The 25,954-nt window shown below is 41.4% G+C and overlaps 1 protein-coding gene across 4 annotated transcripts in view; it reads right to left on the bottom strand.

Moving 5' to 3' along the window:
- The window catches only part of CELSR1 (cadherin EGF LAG seven-pass G-type receptor 1), a 276,811-nt gene that overhangs the window by 153,026 nt on the left and 97,831 nt on the right, over positions 1 to 25,954 (bottom strand). For all 4 annotated transcript variants that reach the window (XM_084651571.1, XM_084651574.1, XM_084651572.1 and 1 more), the window contains exon 2: positions 6,042 to 6,680. In XM_084651571.1, coding sequence (XP_084507697.1) covers positions 6,042 to 6,680 — 639 coding nt within the window. The remainder of the gene's footprint in view (positions 1 to 6,041; positions 6,681 to 25,954) is intronic.

Below are 25,954 nucleotides of genomic sequence, written 5' to 3'. Positions count from 1 at the left end.
AAGGACCTAGACCAATTGGAAGATTGGGCCAAAAGGAATCTGATGAGGTTCAATAAGGATAAGTGCAGGGTCCTGCACTTAGGACGGAAGAACCCAATGCACAGCTACAGACTAGGGACCGAATGGCTAGGCAGCAGTTCTGCGGAAAAGGACCTAGGGGTGACAGTGGACGAGAAGCTGGATATGAGTCAGCAGTGTGCCCTTGTTGCCAAGAAGGCCAATGGCATTTTGGGATGTATAAGTAGGGGCATAGCGAGCAGATCGAGGGACGTGATCGTTCCCCTCTATTCGACATTGGTGAGGCCTCATCTGGAGTACTGTGTCCAGTTTTGGGCCCCACACTTCAAGAAGGATGTGGATAAATTGGAGAGAGTCCAGCGAAGGGCAACAAAAATGATTAGGGGACTGGAACACATGAGTTATGAGGAGAGGCTGAGGGAGCTGGGATTGTTTAGCCTGCAGAAGAGAAGAATGAGGGGGGATTTGATAGCTGCTTTCAACTACCTGAAAGGGGGTTCCAAAGAGGATGGCTCTAGACTGTTCTCAATGGTAGCAGATGACAGAACGAGGAGTAATGGTCTCAAGTTGCAGTGGGGGAGGTTTAGATTGGATATTAGGAAAAACTTTTTCACTAAGAGGGTGGTGAAACACTGGAATGCGTTACCTAGGGAGGTGGTAGAATCTCCTTCCTTAGAGGTTTTTAAGGTCAGGCTTGACAAAGCCCTGGCTGGGATGATTTAACTGGGAACTGGTCCTGCTTTGAGCAGGGGGTTGGACTAGATGACCTTCTGGGGTCCCTTCCAACCCTGATATTCTATGATTCTAAGTAAACAAGCAATGTTAGTATTGAAAAAAACCCTGCATTATTTAAATAATAAATATATGTGAATTTTTTTATAGTTTTAAGCAGTAAATTATATTTTGTAACATTTTAAAATAAAATATTATGGAATATGAATAGCTATAAGTCAAACATGTAAAATGGCTGAAATCTTATTTTATATAAGACAAAAACCGGGACAGGGACCATCTTTGTGTTTTGTGTTTGTACAGCGCCATGCACAATACAGTGCCAGCCCGCTCTGGGGGGCAAGGAGGGAGCGCCACCTGGCCCGGCTCTGCCCCCAGCTCCACTCTGGTTCCGGCTCTGACCTCAATCCTGCCCCAAGTTGAGACCCCAGTTTCAGCTCCTGACCCCAACCATGACCCGGTCCTGGCCCTGGCCTCGGCCCCCAACCACAGCCCGGCTCCCAACCGCAACCACAGCTCCCATCTTTCGGCCCCAGATGCAGCTATTGTCCCAGTCTTGGCCCCCAATCTTGCTCCCAGATCCCAGTGGGTGCGGACAGATTACATTACAGTAAGGGGGGACATGGCTTAAAAACTTTGGGGACCACTATGTTAGTTGTATTAATTTCAGTGGAAAAAACATATTGTAATGCAATGTGGGCATAAAGGTCCTAATGTAGCATCAACTTGATCATGCTGCACATACTGTATTTTTATTGTATCTGTTTAACAATAAACAGAATATATATATAGAATATATTATAATATAAAGAATATATTAATATTCACACTGAATAGCAAACTAAAAATATTACAGGTTTCAGAGTAACAGCCGTGTTAGTCTGTATTCGCAAAAAGAAAAGGAGTACTTGTGGCACCTCAGAGGCTCAAATAAATTGGTTAGTCTCTAAGGTGCCACAAGTACTCCTTTTTTTAAAAAATATTACGGGGATACCACAGCAGAGCCATATTTAAAGAAGCATTGAGGTTTGCCGTTTAAAGCAGGGATTAAACGTCTTTATTATGTGTGCCTGTTACCATGCAACTTCTCTAAACTTACAGCACTTACTCTGCTGAATGAATTTTATAACTGAGCTAAAATGAATTTAAAATGGACCCTTAACTTTTTCTGGTTTGGTGTGTGACTTTGTGGCTCCCTCTAGCAAATGAATTTCTATATTTGATATGTGAAACTAGTCTTATTTCTAAAAGAGAGCAAAATCTAAGACATGAACTACTTTACATTTTAACATTAATTTTTATGTACTAATACTTCTTAATCATTATGTACACCAAGATGATCATTATGAATATTTCTCAACAAACATTACAATTATTAAATATGTATGTATCAAAAGGATGTTCCAGATTCCAAGCTGTCATTATTAAAAAATAATTGTTTCTAGTCTTCATGGTTTTGAAGAAAATCTCAAAAACATGAACCAAATATAAATGAATACTGTGTTATCTCTCTGAGCCTGCAAGGAGTCTGAAGCAATAAAGTTGGAGAAGTGTGAACAGCCCCATTCATCTCAATGGTGTGGTTAACTATGGAGACTGAATGTGACTATTCAAATATCAACACTGTTAACTATAGGTTTCAGAGTAACAGCCGTGTTAGTCTGTATTCGCAAAAAGAAAAGGAGTACTTGTGGCACCTTAGAGACTAACCAATTTATTAGAGCATAAGCTTTCGTGAGCTACAGCTCACTTCATCAGATGCATATCGTGGAAACTGCAGCAGACTTTATATATACACAGAGAATATGAACCAATACCTCCTCCCACCCCACTGTCCTGCTGGTAATAGCTTATCTAAAGTGATCATCAGGTGGGCCATTTCCAGCACAAATCCAGGTTTTCTCACCCTCCACCCCCCCACACAAATTCACTCTCCTGCTGGTGATAGCCCTGGTGATGGGTGATAGCCCATCACCAGCAGGAGAGTGAATTTGTGTGGGGGGGTGGAGGGTGAGAAAACCTGGATTTGTGCTGGAAATGGCCCACCTGATGATCACTTTAGATAAGCTATTACCAGCAGGACAGTGGGGTGGGAGGAGGTATTGGTTCATATTCTCTGTGTATATATAAAGTCTGCTGCAGTTTCCACGATATGCATCTGATGAAGTGAGCTGTAGCTCACGAAAGCTTATGCTCTAATAAATTGGTTAGTCTCTAAGGTGCCACAAGTACTCCTTTTCTTTTTACTGTTAACTATGTTACTGTTGATCATTTTGGCACAAACCTCCAGCTATGACAAGTGGCTTTGAAATACAAAAAGTGCATCGACAATTGCACTTAATGTAGCAATCAAATCTTTGTGTGAATAAAATATATCCTTTCCGTATGTATATCCCCTACACTATAAATACAGAGTGAATATGCAAAGAAATTAAATAATTAGTTTATGACTTAAGCATTTAAAAAATACCTTTTACATTTTCATCTGTTCATCTATTTATTTGACAAGCTTACACGTTTTTTTCCCAGAGATTTCCAGCAAAGAAATTTCTGAACAGATAAAAACACAAATTATTCCAAATTCTAAAACATGGGTTAATTAAGTTTGTTAATGTGCAAGTTTTTGTTTAATAAACTGTTAGTCATAATCACTTCTATTTATACTGTAATGTTTATTATAGAAAACATTTTTCATCAAATTAATTGGTCATAAAACTTCCAACACTGTCTCACAGCCCGTTTCAGAGTTTACTGGTTGAGCTAATAGTTTATCATTTGGACCTTAGGAAAGGGACTGATCTCTGGCAGACTTCCTCTGATCTCTAGGCGAACCCCACATCCTGTGCACCTCTTAAGGGAGGTCTCTGGTCCACTGTCCCTGGCATGGTACCCCCTCAGTGCAATGCTCCCCCTAACAGTGCTGCCCCTCTCCATTGCCCCATCCTTTGTAATCTGTGGATCTGACCCAAAAGCCACAGATGGCAAAGAAAAGACTTTCCAAGTGGGGGGCTTGGAGCAGGCCCTATAAGCACATTCCATTTAGACATATGCATTTTCGTCCATATGGATCTGTATAGGTATAATTTTCGAAAAGATAAAACTTTAGAAATCTAAGACGTCTGCTGAAAGAAAATGCATGGGGCAGTGGACAAAAGATGTTCCCCTAAAAGAGATGGAGACTAGCTAAGGGTTTTAGGAGTGAAGCTGGCCAAAGAACAGGGCTAAGGAAGCTTGGGAGCCACAAACAGTCATATTTGTTCTATTTAAAGCTTTACACTCACAGTGGAAGAAAATGTCCTAAATGATGTTCCAGCTTTCTCTGCCTGGCCTCAAAGGTTTTCAGCCAGCCAGGCTGCTGGAGCTTCCCAAGAAGTTTTGAATAAAAGATGAAGGAAGCTGGAGCACTGGTTTAAGCATTTTCCAGGGGCACAAAGTTTCAAATAGAGGAAGAATGTTTATTTGACAGCCTCCCCAGCAAGGCAGCCATTCCCACTCCCCACCACCTCAGCCCTGGCTCTCAGTCCCGCTGTTAAAATAGGTTAATTTAAGATTTATTTATTTTTAAAAAAACAAACCACACACCCTGGAAATTCCTAGACAAAATATTTCTAGTGAATGTTATTTAGACATTTAATATTCAGCTGTTCAAAGTGCACAAGCAAAACAGGTAATTTTTAAAAGAAAAACAGGAATTATTTAATAACAAACAAACTTATCCTCAAAGTATCATTAAAACTTTAGTGCTTTAGAATACGAAATGCCCCCTCTTCCCTCCTCCTCCATTTTAAATAAATATTTGCTGATGCTAAAAAGACATAGATATTACATTTTGTTTGTTTTTTGCTTCTACGCTATTTCACTCTGTTTTTTAACTACTTGGTATAACATAAGCTCCTACTGATGCACTGAGTAAGCATACTACTGAATTTCCCTTGGTGCCAAGAAGAGAGTTTTGTCACTGACTTTCATGGAGTAGGAGCAGGCTCTGGACCTAAGAACTCAGGAAATACTTCAGTTTCGTCTACATCAACTTCCACAATGGATACACTAGGAATACACTACTACAACGGATAATATCGCAGTAATCAGCAGGAACTTCAGAAAGACTATTTATTCTATAAATTCCTAACCACCCAAATAACTGTAATTCCTGTTGACCGACAGTGTGTCATTCAGGTTTTCTCCGAAGGTCAAACAGCTAAGAACTTTGCCGTAATGTAAGTCTCAGCTGAGAGTTTAGACCTGATCCAGCAAAGTACGTTGACACATGCACAATTTAAGTTCATAAGTAATCCCATTAACTACAATGGTTCTACTATGTAGCATTTAATTCTTCTTCTTCTTCTTCTATACTCTTCATAAATACTGCAGAAGTAGCACTTTAACCTTTATTAATTGTCTGGTAAATAACAAGATAAAGTAACTAAATCAAAAAACTGATAAAGATGGGCCTACTAGGAGGGGAATGACAAGAAGAAGAAGCAATCTTATGTTCTTTTAAACATACAATTTCTAGAAAGGAAATTGGATCGAGAGATAGATTCTCTCTTTTTATATTTGCCTGGATGGGTATTCACAAATTGAAGCTTACATATGGTATTTCCCATCTGTTTACATTATAGTAAGTCTTTGAGGCAGGGACCATCTTTTTGTTCTGTTTGTACAGCACCTAGCCATACCAGGTCCTGGTCCATGACTGGGGCTTCTAGGCACTACCACAATACAAACAATAAGTAATAATAATAGTTCAAAATAAGGAGTGACTCATCATAACATGGGGAGGGATAGCTCAGTGGTTTGAGCATTGGCCAGCTAACCCAGGGCTATGAGTTCAATCCTTGATGGGGTCATTAAGGGATCTGGGGCAAAAGGTGGGGATTGGCCCTGCTTTGAGCAGGTGGTTGGACGAGATGACCTCCTGAGGTCCCTTCCAATCCTGATATTCTATGATAACATGTTGCACTCAAAGAATACTGATTTACATCTAGCACTGTTGGTTGTCTTGAGTATTATTTAAGGGGTAGAAGATAGTTGGATGTGCAATCAGGGACCCTCTTTTCCCTCCCAGAAACACAAATATAAAAGAGATGTGTCCAAACAAGACATTTTAAAACAAAGATATGGGATTTCGTCTAACTGCAAATGTGACACATTAAATCCTTCTCTCTACCAGAGTCAGAGGCTTTCTCCATTTGAGTAAGAATGTCAACAATTTCAGCTTGATACAGAACTGACTCAGTGGATGGCCTAACATATAAATCATGGGTATAATAGATAAGATAAACACATACCAGTGTAGTCCTCGTAACATTCACAAGTGTAGCCTCCTTCTCGGCTCCGACAAAGCCCATTATTGCCACAAGGATTGGAGTAGCAGAGATCAATCTCTGTTTCACAATAGTCGCCTGTAAACCCAGGGGGACACCGGCACCTCAGACCATTGATGGGATGGATGGGTCGGAACAAAACGGTGTTTGAACTAATAAATGGAGCAGAGCTGTCAAACTTCAACACCGAGACACACTTCATATAGTTCTCACAAGGCTCTCGCAAACAGATATTGTCATCGAAAGGCAGGACCCGCTGCATAGAGATCATAGTCAGTAGTGTCCTGTTGAGGTAGATCTGTTCTTGGAGGTCCTCGGAGGGGAAGAACTTATTTCTAATGCCACCAGGAAGTAAAGCGGAGAATGTCACGTTCAGGATATTGGAGCTGACGTCTGTATCGTTTTGAATGTTGAAGACGAAGATGCCATCCTTGGTAGTAGACAGCACCGTCGCCACACCCTCCACAAAGAGAGAGAGCAGCGGGGAGAGGAACTTCTCCTGGGACATGTTTTCCAGCCGCACGGTGATACTGTTGGTCAGCATGTCATCGGTAATGATAGTCACCCTCAGGGTGCAGACTGCTGTGACACTGTGAACACCATCTATTGACATGGGGGAGGGGGGTGGAGAAGAGAGAGAGACAGAGAGATCAGAATTATTTCAAACAACATCCTCTGAAGTGCTTTGGCATACAGACCTGGCTACTCAGGCATTCTCCAGTAAACACAACTGAGATGTGAGACATTCCAGCCTGCTGGGACGTGAGAGAGAGACAGAAAGTGCTTTGGCTTCTGCACTGGAAAGAACCTAAAGCTTGGAAGTAAAGTACAAGGGACATCCAGGTATGCACTGCCTAGACTGTTCCACTCAAGCAACTGCAAACTGCTAGCAAGACAAATAGCTGTGAGAGGGTTAAGGGCAAGAAACTTCTTCTGATAGGAACTGAACATATCTTACACAAGTCACTGCTAGCCTACAACTAATGCTATGAAGCTGTCACTTTCTGCAGCACAACACCAAAATTATCTTCTCCCGCAGCGGTCTCAGACTTAAAGTACCAAAACTATGCAGAGTGAGAGAAAGGATTATCAGGACTTTAGATAAAAGTCATCATAGGGAATAAGAGCTAACTACATTTGATTTCCTTCAGGAACCTTATATGAAAGTTGGAGATGGAGCCAAATGAAGCCAATCTCTAATGAAAGCAGGCATTTTTACACTGCTCCATTAGGTCTTTGACATATCCACGTTTTTTTGCTACAAAACATTTCAATGCACATATGGCAGTGATATCTGATACCAGAGAGTGATGGATGCCAGTACAACCCCCAGTACAGAGTTACTTGTATTAATGCAATGTCTTTGCAAACATTACAGTCTCAATTCATTATGAAATATAATTATTGATCCTGGGCAATGTGATGGGTTCTATATACATTATGTATACTGTATACATAAATGAACATGGAAATTGCAATGAGCACCTACATCAGAGAGATCAAACCCTCGTGTTTGGTTCTGTCTCCTGGCTGAACTTAAGGACTTTGTCATTTTTTCACAAATATATAATATTTTATTTAGAAAGTACGGATCACAGAGTATAAAATATTAAATTATTTTTACTATAGTAGGGCCTAGAGGCCCCAGTTGAGATTGTGGCCTCATAGTGCTAGGCGCTGTACAAACACATAGTAAGAAACAGTCCCTTCTCCAAATATTGTACAATCTAAATACAGTACAACCTCAGAGTTATGAACACCAGAGTTAAAAAACTGACCAGTCAACCACACACCTCATTTGAAACCCATCAGGCAGCAGCAGACACACACACACAAGTACAGTACAAAGAAAAGGAGTATTTGTGGCACCTTAGAGACTAACCAATTTATTTGAGCATAAGCTTTCGTGAGCTACAGCTCACTTCATCGGATACACAGTACAGTACTGTGTTAAACATAAACTATTAAAAAAATAAAGGGAAACCAGCATTTTTCTTCTTCATAGTAAAGTTTCAAAGCTGTATTAAGTCATTGTTCAGTTGTAAACTTTTGAAAGAACAAACCATAATGTTGTGTTAAGAATTATGAACATTTCAGAGTTTTGAACCACTTCCATTCCCAAGGTGTTCATAATTCTGAGGTTCTACTGTAGACGAGGTGGACAAAGCAGGGGAGGGGAAACAGAGGCACAGAGAGATAAAGCGAGTTGGATGGTCACGTCAGTAGTGGAGTTGGAATAAAACCCAGCTCTCTAGACTCCCAGTCCAATAGCACATCCACTAACCCAAACTGCCTGTCACAGAGTCGTTTCTAATGTCTAACGCTGAATAGTCACCTACTATATACATCTACTCCAGCTAAACTGAGATACACACATTGGGTGTGATTTTGCATCTCTTCAGTGTAAATCAGCAGTAATTGCATTTGAATCAATATAAAAGCAGTGTGAGATCAGAATCGGGTCCCACCAGTTCATAAAAGGCTTTTTTTTTCCTTTTCTTTTTTCGGTTGTTGGGTTTTTTGTTTGTTTTTTAATGGGGTGATAAGCAGAGAATCATCTCGTGCCAGGTGAAGTTGTGTCCATGTTCAGCATAACCACCTAGAAAAATTGAAAAAATCAGACCAGCACCTATTATCTAGTAACATTGTTGAGTATGTAATGATGCAATCTGGATGTAAAGTTAGAAGATTTATTTTCCAGTAGTCCAGGTGGGTCTAAACGAAGCTTTTTCCCCCTACCCAGGAATGTCTATAAAACCTCAGCTGCTAATTGTTTTTCTTTCATTATAAAGCCACTGCAAAACAAATAAAATATTTTCTCATGGGTGCTACTTTACTACTTAATGGCTAAAAACAAACAGTGGTGGAGTTGTAGCAAGTGGTCATTATTTTGGGTGATCTTTTTGTAGGACCCATCACACCAGCTGATTTTTTTAGCTTTAATTTCCCCCAAGATGGATATTCCACACAACATTTCCAGACAGACTGTCCTGTTTCCATTTCCACAGAAAAGGCAAAACTGCCTTGCATGATCTTCAAAGCTTTTCAATAGTCAAAACCCTAATTATAAACTTTTACAAGTGCATAGTCTGCAGGTTCCCAACCAACGGAAATATAGGATGCAAATTAGTACAATTAATGAACTTTTTTCGTAAATGACAGAATCAGACTAGCTTACCCATTTCTGTCAACTACATAGTCTATTTCACAAAAGAACAGCAGCAAAACTAACTATTCATGCATGTTTCTACAGCTATTGTCATTTTGATTGGCTTGTCCAAAGGGTGTCTGGTCTATTTTGTTATATGTTGCACAATGTATTACACAAGTTCCCTCATAACATGGAGGAAAAAGGGTACCAGACAAAGGGCCTTTTTCTTAACAAAACACTGATGTATAGTCCATGGTATGTATAGTAAGAAGACAAAATACTATCTGCTGTCTGACAACCCACTGGAGTCCACAAACTGTCATAATCAATATCAACTGCCACACTATACAAGAGCGTCCCAGCATTCACAGCAACTATTCTGACACAGTTAATAAATCACTATAAAAAGCCCAGTGTCAGACACCGCATAGCTTTGTTATTCTGAAGAGAGCACAAAAGAAAACCAGACATATGCATATAGTTTCAGATACTTTGAAATTACATATAATGTTTTAAAAACAAATATAACCTTGTGCAACTCCGTTGCAAAAAGATTAATAAACAAAAGGCAGTAAAAAGTATTTTAAAATGTATTTTGTAGAAAATAACACAACTAGTATTTTCAGAAAAACTGGCCTTTTAATCTTACTATGGGCCATATCATACCATCAAGTTTGAAAAGAGAAAATCCCATTGGATGATTTATTCCATTCACTGGAGAGTTCTGTTTAAAAACTGATGTCACTTTTTGTGACTAGTATCTATTCCAAAGCACAGTGGAATTAATGCGAATTTTCTCCTTAATTTCAATAGAAGTTGAATTAAGTCCTATTTAATAATAATTAAGATTGTGAGTTTTTCACGGAGGTCACGGAAGTCACAGATTCCGTGATTTTCCGGAACCTCTGTGACTTCTGAAGTGGCTGGTGCAGCTGACCCCAGGGCTGCCCGAGCAGGTCCGGGAGAAGCAGCAGCGATGGGGCCCCGGGCCGCCCCCTTGCCCAGAGCAGCAGTGGTGGCAGTAGGGGGACCCCAGGCCGCCCCCTCCCCAGCAGTAGCAGCAGCGGGGCCCCGAGTACCCTCCCCCAGGATCAGCAGCATCCCCAGAAGCACCCCCACTCCCCCAGGATCAGCAGCATCCCCGGAAGCACCCCCACTCCTCCAGGATCAGCAGCATCCCCGGAAGTGCCCTGCCCCACCCCCGACCCCCAGCACCTAAGATTTAGTCATGGGTATTTTTAGTAAAAGTCATAGACAGGTCACCATCCTGTGACTTTCTGGTTATTGCTTGTGCCCTGTCCATGACTTTTACTAAAAATACCCGTGACTAAATCATATCCTTAATAATAATATTTGCAAAATGCTTTGAAAGACATTGTGAAAGTGCCAACTATTATTGTTGTTGTTGTTGTTACAAACTACAATGAAATCATTTTATAAAAGTAATAGCATTTCATGAAATGCAGTTATATTATACATCTACACATCTTAACTGTCTTTGTCCTGCAGGACATGCCTAATATGTACAAAGGTCTGGCATACATGCAGAAGTCCTGTGCTATTGCATAATAGCGGTGCTTCTTACGAATGCTATAATGTAAATCTAATTTTTCATGGGGGGATTACACTACATTATAAATACCTATGCCAGGTTTTGGCTTGAATAAAACTTCTCAGAACAAGGAAAACTAATAAGATATTCAATAAAATCAAACATTTTAATACAATTTTAATAAAATATCTTGACCCGTATTTTCTGTCACCCTTTTTCTTCTTTTGACCGTTCAGAATGTGGCATGGTTTTAACATTTCAGATGATGTTTGGCTTTGTTTGCTGTCAGTCACTTTGGGATAGCCCAGTTCCTTGCACCGATGTCAGAAGGCAATCGACCTGTAGTGTCCCTCTCAATCTTTTAACTTGCAGAGAAAGGATGGTCTAGTGGTTAGCATACTAAACTGGGCCATGGGAAACCATGGTTCAATTCCCTACTCTGCTACAGAATTCCTTTATGACCCTAGGCAAGCCACTTATTCTCTCTGTGCACAGTTCCTAGTCTGTAAAATGTAGATGATAATGCTGCCCTATCTTATGTGATGATGAATGCATTACAGACTGTACAGATACTACAATGATAGGGCCATATAAACACCTTACTTAGACAATCAAATATTGTCCTGAAGACTGCCAGAGCCAACTTTACCAAAGAGAGAAAGGCAAATATCTGTCTCATACATTTGACTGTGTTAATGAGAAGTGGAGAGAACCTGCAGAGTTGTGAACTGTTGTGTGACTGTGGGAAAAGAGGTGTGCAATTCAGCAGTAGTCTATCCACCACTGAATTTATTTCCCAACAATGCTTCTCTTTGCATTCATATTTCAAAAGAAAACTTCACAAGGTGGATCCCTTACAGTGCAGATTTATTTTGTAACACTGGCATCTGTGTTGAATGGGCCCAGTATTCTTAATTCTGCGCCAAACTAATGAGAAGATTTAATAGAAACCACACATCCCCACAAATTCCAGAAAAACAAGAAAAGGCAGGAAAGCTTACATATGCTCCCAGTCCTCTAAAACACACCCACTGCAGATAAGTTACTGAATGGTCATCACTATACGAATAGCTTTTCTTTATGAAAAGATGGATAGGATCCGAGGCTTTAATCTTAGCTTTCTATTGATGGGCAGTTCATGAACCACAGAATTTTATTATCTAGTAATATAAACACAGCAATGTTTAACTGAAAGGTGCACCTGGCTCTGGGAGTACCCGGCCAACAAGGTGTTTGTTTTTTTTAAAGAAGTATAACAAAAAATAAAATTATAAACACTTTTTTTGGTCTTATTAGCTATAAACTGTATTCAGGTCTGACCAATAATCAAAGCAACATATTTCATAGCAATGTCCCAGTGTCACAGGCTTCTTGCACAGATGCCCCAATCTTACATTCGTTCTACTTTCCCACTTAGGATGCAGCTGGAAACCTTTAATGGATGTCAGAGTTTACAACACAGCTGTGCAAACTCTGTGTCTCGTAATAAAACAAGGGTACCCCTTAGGTTCTGAAGCTGCAATTCAAATGGTCTCATTTGTGTCAGTGAACAAGGAGCAAACAGATTCCCCAAGGCAGTAGATGTGCCTTGGTGACATGTCTTCAAGTGAGTGACCTTCCACACACCAGTCCATTCAAAGATGGTTATATATACAGGACTTTCTTTACATTGTGTACAAGGCTACACCAAACAAAGCAGCAATCCCCTGAAGCAAGCAGTGGTCCATGGACTACAGTAGCACTCACAAGCCCCTTCCATGACCATGCTAGGCATACGACAAATATAGAGCTAGCGATAGTCCCAGCCCCAACGAATTTACAATCAAGGCAGACAGACTAAGAGTGGCAGGGAAAAGAGAGATGCCCAAAGTCACACTGCTGGTTAGTGGCTCAGTCGAGGTCTTCTAAATCCCAGCCCAGTGTCCTATCCACTATTAGACCGTATTCCCTCAATCAGAGACAATGCTAGCCAGACAGTGAAGATTATCTTTCCCATTTGCACCTTTCAAAAATCATTGACACACAGTTAAAATGCATAATATACTTGCCAAATACTACTTTTCCTTGTAAACAATTGTTGTGGTTACTACAGGGAGGTTCTATGATTACGAATGGGAGGTGAGAGTCCATGAGACAACCTCTCTATTAAGATGTCCTCAATATGGAAACATTTGAGAACCCCTGACGTAGAGGAAACATTCAAAGGAAGGTGAATTCTACAGAAAATGAGTTACTGGAAACTAAGTAAAATGTTTAATTAAAATGCCAGAAAACGTAATTAACAAAAAGAAAAAAATATTTTTAGGCATCCCTGTACATTAACATGGAAATCATACAACCTGAGCTTTAGGCCACAGCCCCTAAAACACCTTTTATGACGGACTGCAATGTTTCAAAAGGGAGGGTATCAGGGCAGCCAACTTCCTCTGTTAGCCAAAGGCTCTCAGGGATGTGAACGTATGCGCATGACCAGTCAGAGATTGGCCCATGTCCTGTAGTCTGAATGGATCAAAGTGTGAGTTTTTCTTTTGCTCTCAAAAAGGTTGATGTTACACAGTGCAATACATGAAATAAAAGGAGCACAGCAAGGACCTTAAAAAGATACCCCCTTATCTCCCTTTCAAAAACCTTAATTTGTTCCATATAAATGCAATATGATCCCTGGGAACAGCTTTAACTGATTCTGCTGTAGCCTACTAGTCTCCAAATCCGGGATCAGAAATAATGCTGAAAAGCAACACTCTTTACAGTAAGTTAACCAACATGACAAGTAAATGAAACTAGTGTTATTTTTCTTGTTCCTTCCTTCATTTAATGCCTGTCCAACAGGACAGATTGCAGTCTCAAAAGCTTTGTGTTTTTATAAGGAGCTATGGGCTGCCAAAAGAATTTTGTCGGGGGCTGGAAGGACTGTTATAATAATTTATTACTTGAGTAAGGCCACAGATGTTTACGGTACAAAAACAATGAGTCCATGTGCTGATCAATTTAGCATGCTAAAAATAGCAGGGCAGCCATGGTAGCATGGGAGGCAGCATGGGTTAGCTGTCCAAGTACAGTCCCATCTGAGACCCTAGATAAAAGTACAGGTGGTTAGCCTGAGCCGCCACCTAAGCCACCACAGCTACGCCGCTATTTTCAGTGTGTTTCCTTGACTGAAGCTAGCATGTACACGTCCACCTGATCTTGAAATTACACCTGTGGGCACACCCTAAGGGTCTAATCCAAAACCCACTGACGTCTATAGAAAGACTCCCATTGACTTCAACAGGCTTAACCTAAAAATGACTCTGTGCAAGCAGGCTCTTGCACTCATGCAGAGCCTCAGTGAAGTCAATGGGGCTCTAAGCGAGTTCAGAGGTCTCCCCAGGCAAAGCTTGTTTCAGGATCAGGGCCTATTAGTTAAGACAAGATAACAGTATTTGATAACAGAGGAGGGCTGATGGGGACAAGGGTGAAGACAATATGATTATGTAGTCACAAAGGATCCACAGGATTACTTCTAATCAATGGATCCTAAAAAAAGGATCACTTTACCGTTTTTAAACGTCAATGTCTAAAATCAGATATCTAAATCCATGTTTGGGCACCTCTACATTTTCAGCAGTGTTGAGCACCAGCAGTTCCCACTGACGTCAGTGGAGCTTATGGGTGCAAAACTTTAAGTGTAGACACCCACGTTTGAAAATGTTGGCCATGCTTGTAAGTCTCCTTGAAGAAATAAAATTTGAGAGGTGGAAACATGGCAGATAGTGTTAAGGTGGGAGTTTCCTGGCACATACGACAACATAAAGAAGACAAGGCACTTATGGAACAAGAGAAAAACAAAGCCATTCAGAGAAGTGGCTTGTGGTGAACATAGAGGTGCCAAACAAGACAATATGCTAAATGTAAGAAGGAGCTAAGTTGTAGGAAGCCTTGAAAGCAAGAACTAGGCGTTTGAATTAAATTGAGGAGTCAGCAGAGAGAAAGTGAACAGGGCTGTAGCATGTACCATAGTAGATAATTTTTGCAGTGAAGTTTTGGACCATCTGGTAGCCTCACAGTTCTCTTTGAACAGTTCCAGAGGATTAGCGGATCTAGGCGACAGTGTTACTTGGCAAAACCAGACTTGCCACATTTGTTTTGTCGCTATATCAGCTTGTACCTTTAAAGCAGCACATGTGTGATAAGCCTGAGGATAACAGTTATTTTTTCTGATGTGCATCAACAAAAAAAGTTCATTAAAAATACTATGACAAATAACTATTTTCTAGTTTCAGAGTGGTAGCTGTGTTTGTCTGTATCAGCAAAAACAATGAGACGAACAAATTTATTTGGGCATAAGCTTTTGAAGTGGGTTTTAGCCCACGAAAGCTTATGCCCAAATAAATTTGTTAGTCTCTAAGGCGCCACAAGGACTTCTCATTGTATTTTCTAGTTGGAATTTTCTGTGTATTTTTATCTATGTGGGATCTGTTTTAATGTCATTTAGGAAAGTAGCTTCAGGCTTCCTATACAGGAAGACTCCCTGGGATAGAGAGTTCATTATATATGAAAGGACATGGTCTTACCAAAGGCTTTTACCCAAATATTCAAGGATATCCTTTAGGTATCAGAGGTGCTTATGGTACAGGAGTTCAAAAGAGGACTTTGAAATGGGCCAATACACTTAAAATGCTCAAACATTTGGGGAGGAAAAGGAAAACACTGTGAGTGAAACCCTGGCTCTAATGAAGTCAGTGGGAGTTTTGCCATTGACTTCAATAGGCCATGATTTCACCTTGTGAAATGGAAAGCAGCTAAGTACTTTGTGAAAGACATTGTGTATTGAGTTTGAACTGAAGAAGGAGATAATGTCTTTATTGTATAAATCCTAACAAGGACTTTTAACGCCTAAGATCAACCAAAGAAAGAACCTGAGTTAATGCCTCCAAGGAGATAGTATCAAGACTGAGGACAGGAATTTTATCTCAATAACAGCAGCATGTTACTAACATGTAAGGTCTGCATCTACCAAACTTTTTGCTTTGTGACTACATCCCAGGGCCCTTACTAGCATGGCTTTCCACAAAGCATGACTCAATGAGAACAAAATTAAATGCTTTCCTTTTTCTGTATTTCTCTGTTTTCTTTAATAAACTGGGTGAGAGTCTCACCTCTATTCCAGCACCTTTACACGAGGTAAAAGGGCCAAAGCAGCATAAAGAGACTCTAAAAAGTCCAAGTTCCAGTTGCGGGAGAATTCCCCTGGCACAGAAATTGAGGAGCACCCCTTTGCAAGCCCTGGTGTAGGGGGCATGCTGGGGTGAGAGAGTCTTATTGGGGTAGGGCCACGACACACAGCACTGCAAAATCTCTGGGCAGTGCTGTTACCCACTGGCAGCTAGGGACAGACTACCATAAATTAGGCACATCTGCCAGGGATGTCTAAGTTACGCTGGGGTCTCTTCGAACCCCAAAGAAGTGCAGATCCGAAGCACAATACAGAATTCTAGCCATAGTTGTTCAGATTCTAGATTTAACTGTCACTTGAGGTACAAGTGCGGAGAATGTCCCCAAAGAAAGTTTTCAGAGTAGCAGCCGTGTTAGTCTGTATTCGCAAAAAGAAAAGGTGTACTTGTGGCACCTTAGAGATTAACCAATTTATTTGAGCATAAGCTTTCGTGAGCTACAGCTCACTTTACCAGATGCATTTCCCAGAGAAAGTGTCTGCCCTTGGAGGAGGAAAAGAAAATGTGGGATTAACTAGTCCAGTGGTTCTATCTGGGGACAGAGGGATGCCAGAACAGGACAGACTGACGTCTGTGCTGGCACAGAGTGAGCCATTTAGAGATCCTGGGATAAGGTTTCCTGTTGTTACAAATACTTTTTATTTTATTTCTGAGTCCAAAGAGAAGGAGAAAGTGAAAAATGGTGAAGTACAAATTAGGGGTTAATCCAAGGAAAGCATGTGGCCAGTTTCAGAGTAAAGATAGAGACAGTACATATCTGATGACAACTTTCTTCATTTATGTAGGCTGTGGCTGGGCTTTCAGACAAAGCTACCATAACAAACATTGGCCTTAGAAAGAAAAGGAGTACTTGTGGCACCTTAGAGACTAACCAACTTATTTGAGCATAAGCTTTCGTGAGCTACAGCTCACTTCATCGGATGCATACTGTGGAAACTGCAGAAGATCTTTTTATACACACACAAAGCATGAAAAAATACCTCCTCCCACCCCACTCTCCTGCTGGTAATAGCTTATCTAAAGTGATCGCTCTCCTTACAATGTGTATGATAATCAAGTTGGGCCATTTCCAGCACAAATTCAGGTTTTCTCACCCCCCCCCCCACACACACAAACCCACTCTCCAGCTGGTAATAGCTTATCTAAAGTGACCACTCTCCTTACAATGTGTATGATAATCAAGGTGGGCCATTTCCAGCACAAATCCAGGGTTTAACAAGAACGTCGGGGGGGGGGGGTAGGAAAAAACAAGGGGAAATAGGTTACCTTGCATAATGACTTAGCCACTCCCAGTCTCTATTCAAGCCTAAGTTAATTGTATCAAATTTGCAAATGAATTCCAATTCAACAGTTTCTCGCTGGAGTCTGGATTTGAAGTTTTTTTGTTGTAATATCACAACTTTCATGTCTGTAATCGCGTGACCAGAGAGATTGAAGTGTTCTCCGACTGGTTTATGAATGTTATAATTCTTGACATCTGATTTGTGTCCATTTATTCTTTTACGTAGAGACTGTCCAGTTTGACCAATGTACATGGCAGAGGGGGCATTGCTGGCACATGATGGCATATATCATATTGGTGGGTGTGCAGGTAAACGAGCCCCTGATAGTGTGGCTGATGTTATTAGGCCCTGTGATGGTGTCCCCTGAATAAATATGTGGGCACAGTTGGCAACGGGCTTTGTTGCAAGGATAGGTTCCTGGGTTAGTGGTTCTGTTGTGTGGTATGTGGTTGCTGGTGAGTATTTGCTTCAGGTTGGGGCACTGTCTGTAGGCAAGGACTGGCCTGTCTCCCAAGATATGTGAGAGTGTTGGGTCATCCTTCAGGATAGGTTGTAGATCCTTAATAATGCATTGGAGGGGTTTTAGTTGGGGGCTGAAGGTGACGGCTAGTGGCGTTCTGTTATTTTCTTTGTTAGGCCTGTCCTGTAGTAGGAGACTTCTGGGAACTCTTCTGGCTCTATCAATCTGTTTCTTCACTTCTGCAGGTGGGTATTGTAGTTGTAAGAATGCTTGATAGAGTTCTTGTAGGTGTTTGTCTCTGTCTGAGGGGTTGGAGCAAATGCGGTTGTATCGCAGAGCTTGGCTGTAGACGATGGATCGTGTGGTGTGATCACTTTAGATAAGCTATTACCAGCAGGAGAGTGGGGTGGGAGGAGGTATTTTTTCATGCTTTGTGTGTGTATAAAAAGATCTTCTGCAGTTTCCACAGTATGCATCCGATGAAGTGAGCTGTAGCTCACGAAAGCTTATGCTCAAATAAATTGGTTAGTCTCTAAGGTGCCACAAGTCCTCCTTTTCTTTTTGCTAATACAGACTAACACGGCTGTTACTCTGAAAATTGGCCTTAGACACACTCACCATGCAATTTTCATTGATTTATTTTTGAAAAATGAGTCACCTTAGTGTCCTGATATGGTGGTCTATGAAGCCCTGAAAAAGGGAAGGCAGCAGGACCTAAAGCTTGGAAATTCTTGGAACTCTCACTTAGAGATCCCCTCTTTGGAATTCATGGCAGCACAGGCTAAATTAAGAAGATGAGCTCTATATCTAGGGGGAAAGCAGTGGGGAGGAGGAACTGTATCCTCTACATTGTACAGAATGCAGTCGTTAATTCCTGAACTATAGATGAGAAAACTGTGTAAATGCTTTCTTGAAGATCCTTGTCCTTTAAACATTCTATTACTTTGCAAACAAATTTTCTTTGGCTGCTTGTTGCCGGATTAAGATTGCTTGTATTCATCAGGTAAGATTGTGATTAACGAAACAGACACCTGGAAACTGAACATTTGGGAGGCAGATTGGGCTGATAACACTAGCAACTCAAGTGGGATGTGTTGTCTGAAGTGAGCCCTGTTGCGTCCTGACCACGCTGCTGGTGAAACATCCATACCTTTTCTGTATATGCACTCCTAGGCACCCTGCTCCCTGATGCTGGGTCTGGAATCAATTGGCGGGTGTGCTGAAAGTTAGTCATGGGGGTGGGTGGAGGACAGTAGAGGACTTTGATGAGGGCACTGGTAGGAAAGCAATGGCAGGAGAGCAGATGGTGTTGGATCATATTAAAGAAGTTCTGTATTAAAATCACAAATAAGTTTGATTCCCCATAGTTTAAATTCCAGGGTATTACTAATTAAGAGGTCTCTTGGTTTTTGGTACTGTTTCTCTCCCTCTCTGTGTGAAACTTGCACGCTGCTAATTGCGTTAGTACATTCTAAGACAGAGTCTGTTCTCAAAGCAATTCACAGAGAGAGAGATTCAAAGCAATACTCTAACAACAGAAACGGCACCCAGAAACTCCACACCCTTTTGTTGTATTAACAATTATGATTAAAATAGAGATAGAGGATGGATGTGGATGGATGCTTGGTGTGGATAATAACTGAATGATCAGGGAGGTGCCAGCCTAAGAATCCAGTGTCCATCGGCTGAAGAAGGCGTCAAGTGGAAATAACCAGAGGACCCCCGGAGGGCAGACTGGAATCCACGCAACAGCCTCAAGAATGGGAGAACCAAAGAACAAGATAACATCTAGCAGCACGGAGCCGTCAGGAATGTGATATCTGCTGATTGATTCAGCAACAGCATGATGAAGCAATTCCCATAGACTGGCGTAGGAAGAAATTCCTATAAAAATAGACTCTAAAAAGTGAGAACTTTGGGGTCTGATTCTGCAAACCAACTTCCAGGAGCATCAGATGAGCATCTGACAAGGCCCTGCTCCCTCCTCATGTCCAGGCCACCTGGCCAGTGGCTTGGCATGAGCAACTCTAAGGCTGGTAACTATGATAACAACCTTGCAGAACCTGTGTGTGTGTGTTTGTATGAATGACTGTGTGAATAAATATGAGATTGAATGGAATGTTATAGCTATAACTAACTGCTTACTATGATTCTTTCTGTATTCACAATAAATGTGGCATTTTGCCTTTTTCCCTTTAATAAGATCCTGCTGGTTTTTATTTTATTGGTATAACAATGGATGGGAACAAAAATACCTGTTCATAGGGGAGAGGGATATAAGCAGAAACAGATAGGAAGGGGGCTGCGGTGATTTGAGGTGGAGGTGGGAGGTATTAGGAACAAAACACAAGCAGGGCTTAAATTCAGCTTGTGCCACCCAGAGCAGAGCTCTGGTAAATGTTTTCAAACCCATGGGAGATCCAGTGCCTCCCACAGGGCTGAAGCCCCGATCCCCAGAATTTAAGCCCTGAACACAAGTATACTAATTACCATCTCCTTCATGATGTGTGTGTGAGGACGAGCTTGTCCTCAGACAGCCAAACATTAAATAAGACTCCTCTATCATACACTGACACAGGAGTCGATTCACCTCACAGGCACTGACCTCCTCCCTGCCCCCGAGGCAAAGTTCAGTGGGAGATCCAGGAAGAGCAGTTTTAAACTCCAGCTGGCGTTCAATAGAAGCTTTGCTGGCACAGGCTGCCAGGATCTCCTGTTTACCCCAACACACCTAATTTGTGGGCAGAGCCAGCCAGCTCCAGCCACACAATGGCAGAGAGGCTGCAGGAGGCTTGTGCAGCTATGGCCCAGTTCCAGGATGACTTTCTACTATGCGGGGCTCACAGTCCAGGTTCTTCCAGTGGAACATAGGCAGCAAATCCTCCCCATAGCATTGCAGAAGCCTAGCGTCACTACAAGATTGTTCGCGGCAGTGTATTTCTAGTATGCTCTTATCCTGGAGCTGAAGAGACTGTGTCAGTATTCCCTATTCTACATGAAAGTCTAAGGTGATTGTAAATACTATTATTAACCACACCTGCTCAGGTTACATACAAACCTCACACCATTGCAAAAGTTCATTTGCTGGGAAAGAGAGGGCTGGGGAGGAAAGAACTCAAACCTCTCCCATACAGCTTTGTCTTCTTTCACTTAGATAAGCCTTAGATATTTCTACCTATGTGTATCAGTCTGTATCTTCGTAAGCTAGAGTAAGCTATTATCTTATTACTGGTGTATAAGTCATCTTTCTAAGCAGGTCTGAGCTATGAAAAAAACTATTTTCAAGACATTTTATGTTTTCTTTCAAGGTCAGTATGTGGCCTGGAGCTACAAGACAGGCTTTTGTTTCTCAAGATATTTGCTGTGTTTCCTGTGTCACCAGTTTACACCCTCTGATTCTCTGCTCTACAAAGTCCTTCAGAAACTCTAAATAATGGATTCCTGAAGTATCACACAAGCACTAGACTAATTGTGACCTGGAGTCCTAGGATACTTGACTAGTAATCTGAATTCATGAGTGTGCACTCCAAGTAAATTATGTATTTTGTAAAGACTGAGATATCACCAGCGTGTTTACTCTAAACCATACTTTTACATCATTAACTCCACTTCGAAAGAAAGAGCCCACAATTGGAATGCCCAGCTGCTTCACCTGGCACAACTCAATAGAGCAGTGAGAGGGGTCCCCACAAAAAAAATGTATTCTTTACTTAGCTAAAGCTCACTTGTAAACATTTTTCTCAGGATGGTTGATTAAAAGAAGAACTTCCTGTGGCAGGCAAGGAATTAATTTAAATCTCTTTGCCAGTTTCAAAGCAAGGATAGGTTAATGCTATTTTGGGGAAGGAAAGGGGTAAGACAGAGGGAGACAGCTTCTGAAACAGTACAGATATGAAGTGAACAGCACCTATGCTTTGAAATGTAGGCTCACATCATTGTAAAAAGAAAAGGAGTACTTGTGGCACCTTAGAGACTAACCAATTTATTAGAGCATAAGCTTTCGTGAGCTATGCTCTAATAAATTGGTTAGTCTCTAAGGTGCCACAAGTACTCCTTTTCTTTTTGCGAATACAGACTAACACGGCTGTTACTCTGAAACCTATCATTGTAAAAGTAACCTAAGAGGACTCTTTTCAAAACGATGTTAGTACAGCCAAGCCTTTCACAATTATTTTCTAATAAAGCTAAGTATTTCTATGATCCTACGATTCATTTTTCTCCAGATTGTGTTTTATTCCCAATGGCCCTCATCCAACTCCCAATGAAGTCAACAAAACTCTTCTCACCAATCCTAATGTTCCACCCAGGCTGGAGGAAAGGAAGCACTCAGGGCAAAATCAAGAGTTGAATATGGTTTCTGGAGATGGCTGCCATTCTCTCTAGATAGCCTGGCTGCCCCTCACTTCCACCCTCTCCTGAGGTACAGGCTCAAGAAGTTAACTTATCAAGTAACTTATGAACCTTTCAAATAACAGTTAACTGCACTACTTTACTGACCACCCTACTTTCCTTCTCATAATGTGATAGTACTCATGAACGTCAATTTCAGGAGAAGTTTGAGTGATCTTGTTTTTACAGATCATGGCCCTAATTCAGACAACTGTGTAAGAAAATGCAACTTCAGGACTTGTCTACACTGGCACTTTACGGCGCTGCAACTTTCTTGCTCAGGGGTGTGAACTCCCCTTCCCCCCCACCCCCGAGTTACAGCAAGTTTCAGTGCTGTAAAGTGCCAATATAGACAGTGCACCAGCGCTGGGAGCTACGCCCCTCGGGGAGGTGGTTTTTTTAGAGCGCTGGGAGAGCCGTGGAGCCCTTTAACGTTGCCAGTGTAGACTAGCCCTCAGTGACTTGAGTGAACTGTGTAATCCAGAGTTCAGTGTGTGTCCTGTTTTCCACTCTATGGGCTGGTCCCTGGAAGTTGATGGGACTATTCAAGTGTTCTGAATTAGCTATGTGCTTGGATGCCTTGCTGAATCAGAACTGTTAAGAGGAAAAATCAGTAGTGGGTACCTGTTTATATTGTGTGATTAAACCACATACATACAAGGTCAAGAAGAAAAATTCTGCTGTTTCTGGACAGCGCCAGCAAACTTAAGCAGGCTTTAGGTTAAAATCTCAAAATTTTGCCCTGCGCAGAAGCAATCACCACAATCACTTTTTTAAACATTGCCTGGCTAATGAGCTATGTTTCACTAGCCACTGGCAATAAAATCACAGGTTTTGTTTGTGGTTTTGGTTTTTTTGGCTGTGCAGTCCACTGAGGTTATTCCTGGACTCTTGCCATTAAGCTAGTTTGCTGAACACTAATCAAACGAGACAAAAGCACTTGTTTCCTGTTTCTATAGCCTTCAACTTGCAGAGGGTATTTTTCTCCTTCTGGGATTTACTCTACAGAAGAGAAAAGCAGTCTATCAGACAAAACTGGAATAACTGAAAACCCACAGAGATTTACGCTTATGTACGCATCTAATCACTGATGGCTCTTGCAAAAAAACTACATGCCAAGCTACGAAAAATTAAAATGCATATGAACAGTGATTTCAAATCTTTGGTTAAATTTGTAATTACTAAGCTGATTTCTAGATATGATACTATAATCTCAGAAGCTCATCTATATCAGAGTACAGTGTAGTATTTAAGTTAAGAAATAAAATTGATTTTTATAATTTCTTTAGATACACTTTGATTACACCCTGTATTTTGTGCATTTTTATTATAACTACACTTTACCATGCCATAAAAAGCAATTAGTCCTAAGTAATTGTTTCTGTCCAACTTGGTTTAGAAACAAAAATGTAACTATGTGATTCTTTTCTTAAAAAAGAAATCAGACGTAATTCTCTGCCAAACAGTTTACAAGGTACCGATCCAGAGTGAATTACACAATATAGGTATTGATGGAAAACTCAAAATATTTTACACCTCAGAATTATAGCAAATACAGAAACTGGTGGAGAGTGTTTTAAAATCACATCTAGTTTACGTGAATGTGCTAGAATGGATAGCATGAGAAAATGCTGGTGCTCACACCAAATATTGAATCTTATATGCCACACGACCAACACAGCCAAGTGGTGTATTGAGATGTGGACAGGATTCTGTGTGACTCTCACAATATGTAGAGAGTGGCTGTGTAAGAACCAGGCCTTTGCTCTCCAGGGAACACAGACACTGCTCCCTTCCTACTTCCCAAAGGTTGCACACAGCCCAAAAAGAGACAGGAAGGTGGACCAGGAGGCCAGGTTATACATCTATCCATAGCTATGATCTGCCCAGCCATGTAAGGGGTAGCAAGCTACACCCTGTGAAGTGTTGTACTAAAAACAAGTCCACAGCCTGCATGCACCTGGGAACCCTGCCAGTCACCTTCTCCACAGGGCAGAATGCTTCCCAGTGCCCTCTTTGCGGCAGCATGGGTTTGCATCACCCTCAGTGCAAGGCTGTGCCTAGACAGCATTACCAAGCCCTTAGTAAAATAATGAAAATTCCCTAAGTTACAAATCTAGAAACACCAGGCCCAATACAGGACAAGCACTCCATGCCACCCATGGAATAAATGTGACACGGATTTCAAAACGGCAAAGTAGAACTGCATGGGACTCAAGTAACTATCTCAAGGATACTTGCTCTTCCTTATTGAGTCTTAAATGTCTATACATCTTTCAATAATTGTAATTACTACAAACCCAGGGTGACATCTGAAATGTCATATTTTTCCATTACCTGTCTTAGTTGTTTTGTATAAAAAAAAGCCATACAAAAATACTGTGAAGAAACTCACCAAAGTGTAAACTCTGCTGATTTTTAACTTTAAATTATAAATAATGCAGGTGAATTGGGGTGGTCTTTACTCTCCCAGTAACCCCACTGAAGTGTATGGAACCACGATTTGTGTAAGATTTACTCACATAAGAGTTTCAAGATTGGGCCCTCAGTCCATACTCCAGCACAACTTCAAAATAGGAGGGTGGCTTTCTGAGGAAGGACTGCGTTGGGACTGCATGATCTGGCCCTGCATTTTTTGACATTCTGTCCTCCTTTTCTGAGCACAGTTACTGCATGAAAAGCATGAATGTCAGCAACAAGTGCACAGGCAACAGGAGGTGACTCATAGAGAGAAACAAGCTTTCGAGCTTACACAGAGCTCTTCTGCAGATCTGGAAATTTCCCAGTGTGGCTCAAACGTTTGTCTTTTTCACCAATATAAGTTGGTCCAATAAAAGATATGACCTCACCCACCTTGTCTCTCTAATATCCTGGGACGGACACAGCTACAACTACACTGCATGCAGACAATACCAGGTCATTCTAGCATAAATGGTGCTGGAATCTATTTGGTTTGCAGCAAATCCATTTATAAGCAGCGGAACATTCTTTGCTACCTCAGTTACCCCTAAAGTATGTACTGATAAAGATTTCAGCCTCCTGGGAATGACATGAGTGTATCTACACTGCTTCCTTTTCTTATGCTTAGGTACAAGAAGCCTGAAGGAGCTGCATTCCAGGGCTCGCTGGAGCTGTGCTATTTCAGCTGCTGCCTTGGCATGACAATGGTTTCTTCACATTACTCCTTTTGCCACTGTCAGTCTTGGGTTACAGTCTCTCCCTCCCGCTGACCCATCAGAAAGCAGCCACTCCATTCAATCACAGGAGTTTTCTCACTGGAGCGTTAAACAAGGAGCAAGCATTAAACCCTTCATAATGTCAGAGCCCTGGCCACTGTTCCATCTGCCGACCTCTGGCCCTGCAATTACTACAGGGATGCCTAGGGACTCTGTGTGGCTCCAAAGCTTGTCTCTCTCACCAACAGAAGCTGACCCAATAAAAGATAATACCTCACCCACCTTGTATCTCTAATAGCTTGGGACCGATGTGGCTACAATTACACTGCGTAGGGACTTCTACCACAGGCTGATTATTGAGCAGGTGGCTTGAGCGTGGAGTTACAGGCCTATGACTGGGGTCTAAAAGACTACAAATAGGGTTCTACAGGACATGGCTTCCAAACATCTCTTCCTCTTCTGTTTCTTTACAACCCTGCTTTTAACTTCTAGCTTTAGGTCAGCATAAATATGCCTTGAGGCAGTGTCTTGCCAACACTGATCTCGTTATTATCTCAAATGCATGCACCTGTGAGGCCAGAATGCCTTACGCTTAGAGTGAAGCTACACCCAAATGGTGCAAACAAAGTCTGCAAGAGTTTTGAAAATTGTAC

Source organism: Lepidochelys olivacea, assembly GCF_965140295.1.
Source record: "Lepidochelys olivacea isolate rLepOli2 genome assembly, chromosome: 1".
Lineage (NCBI taxonomy): Eukaryota > Metazoa > Chordata > Testudines > Cheloniidae > Lepidochelys > Lepidochelys olivacea.
The sequence above is the reverse complement of the archived record's forward strand: the minus strand, read 5'-3'. Positions and strand labels throughout refer to the sequence as shown.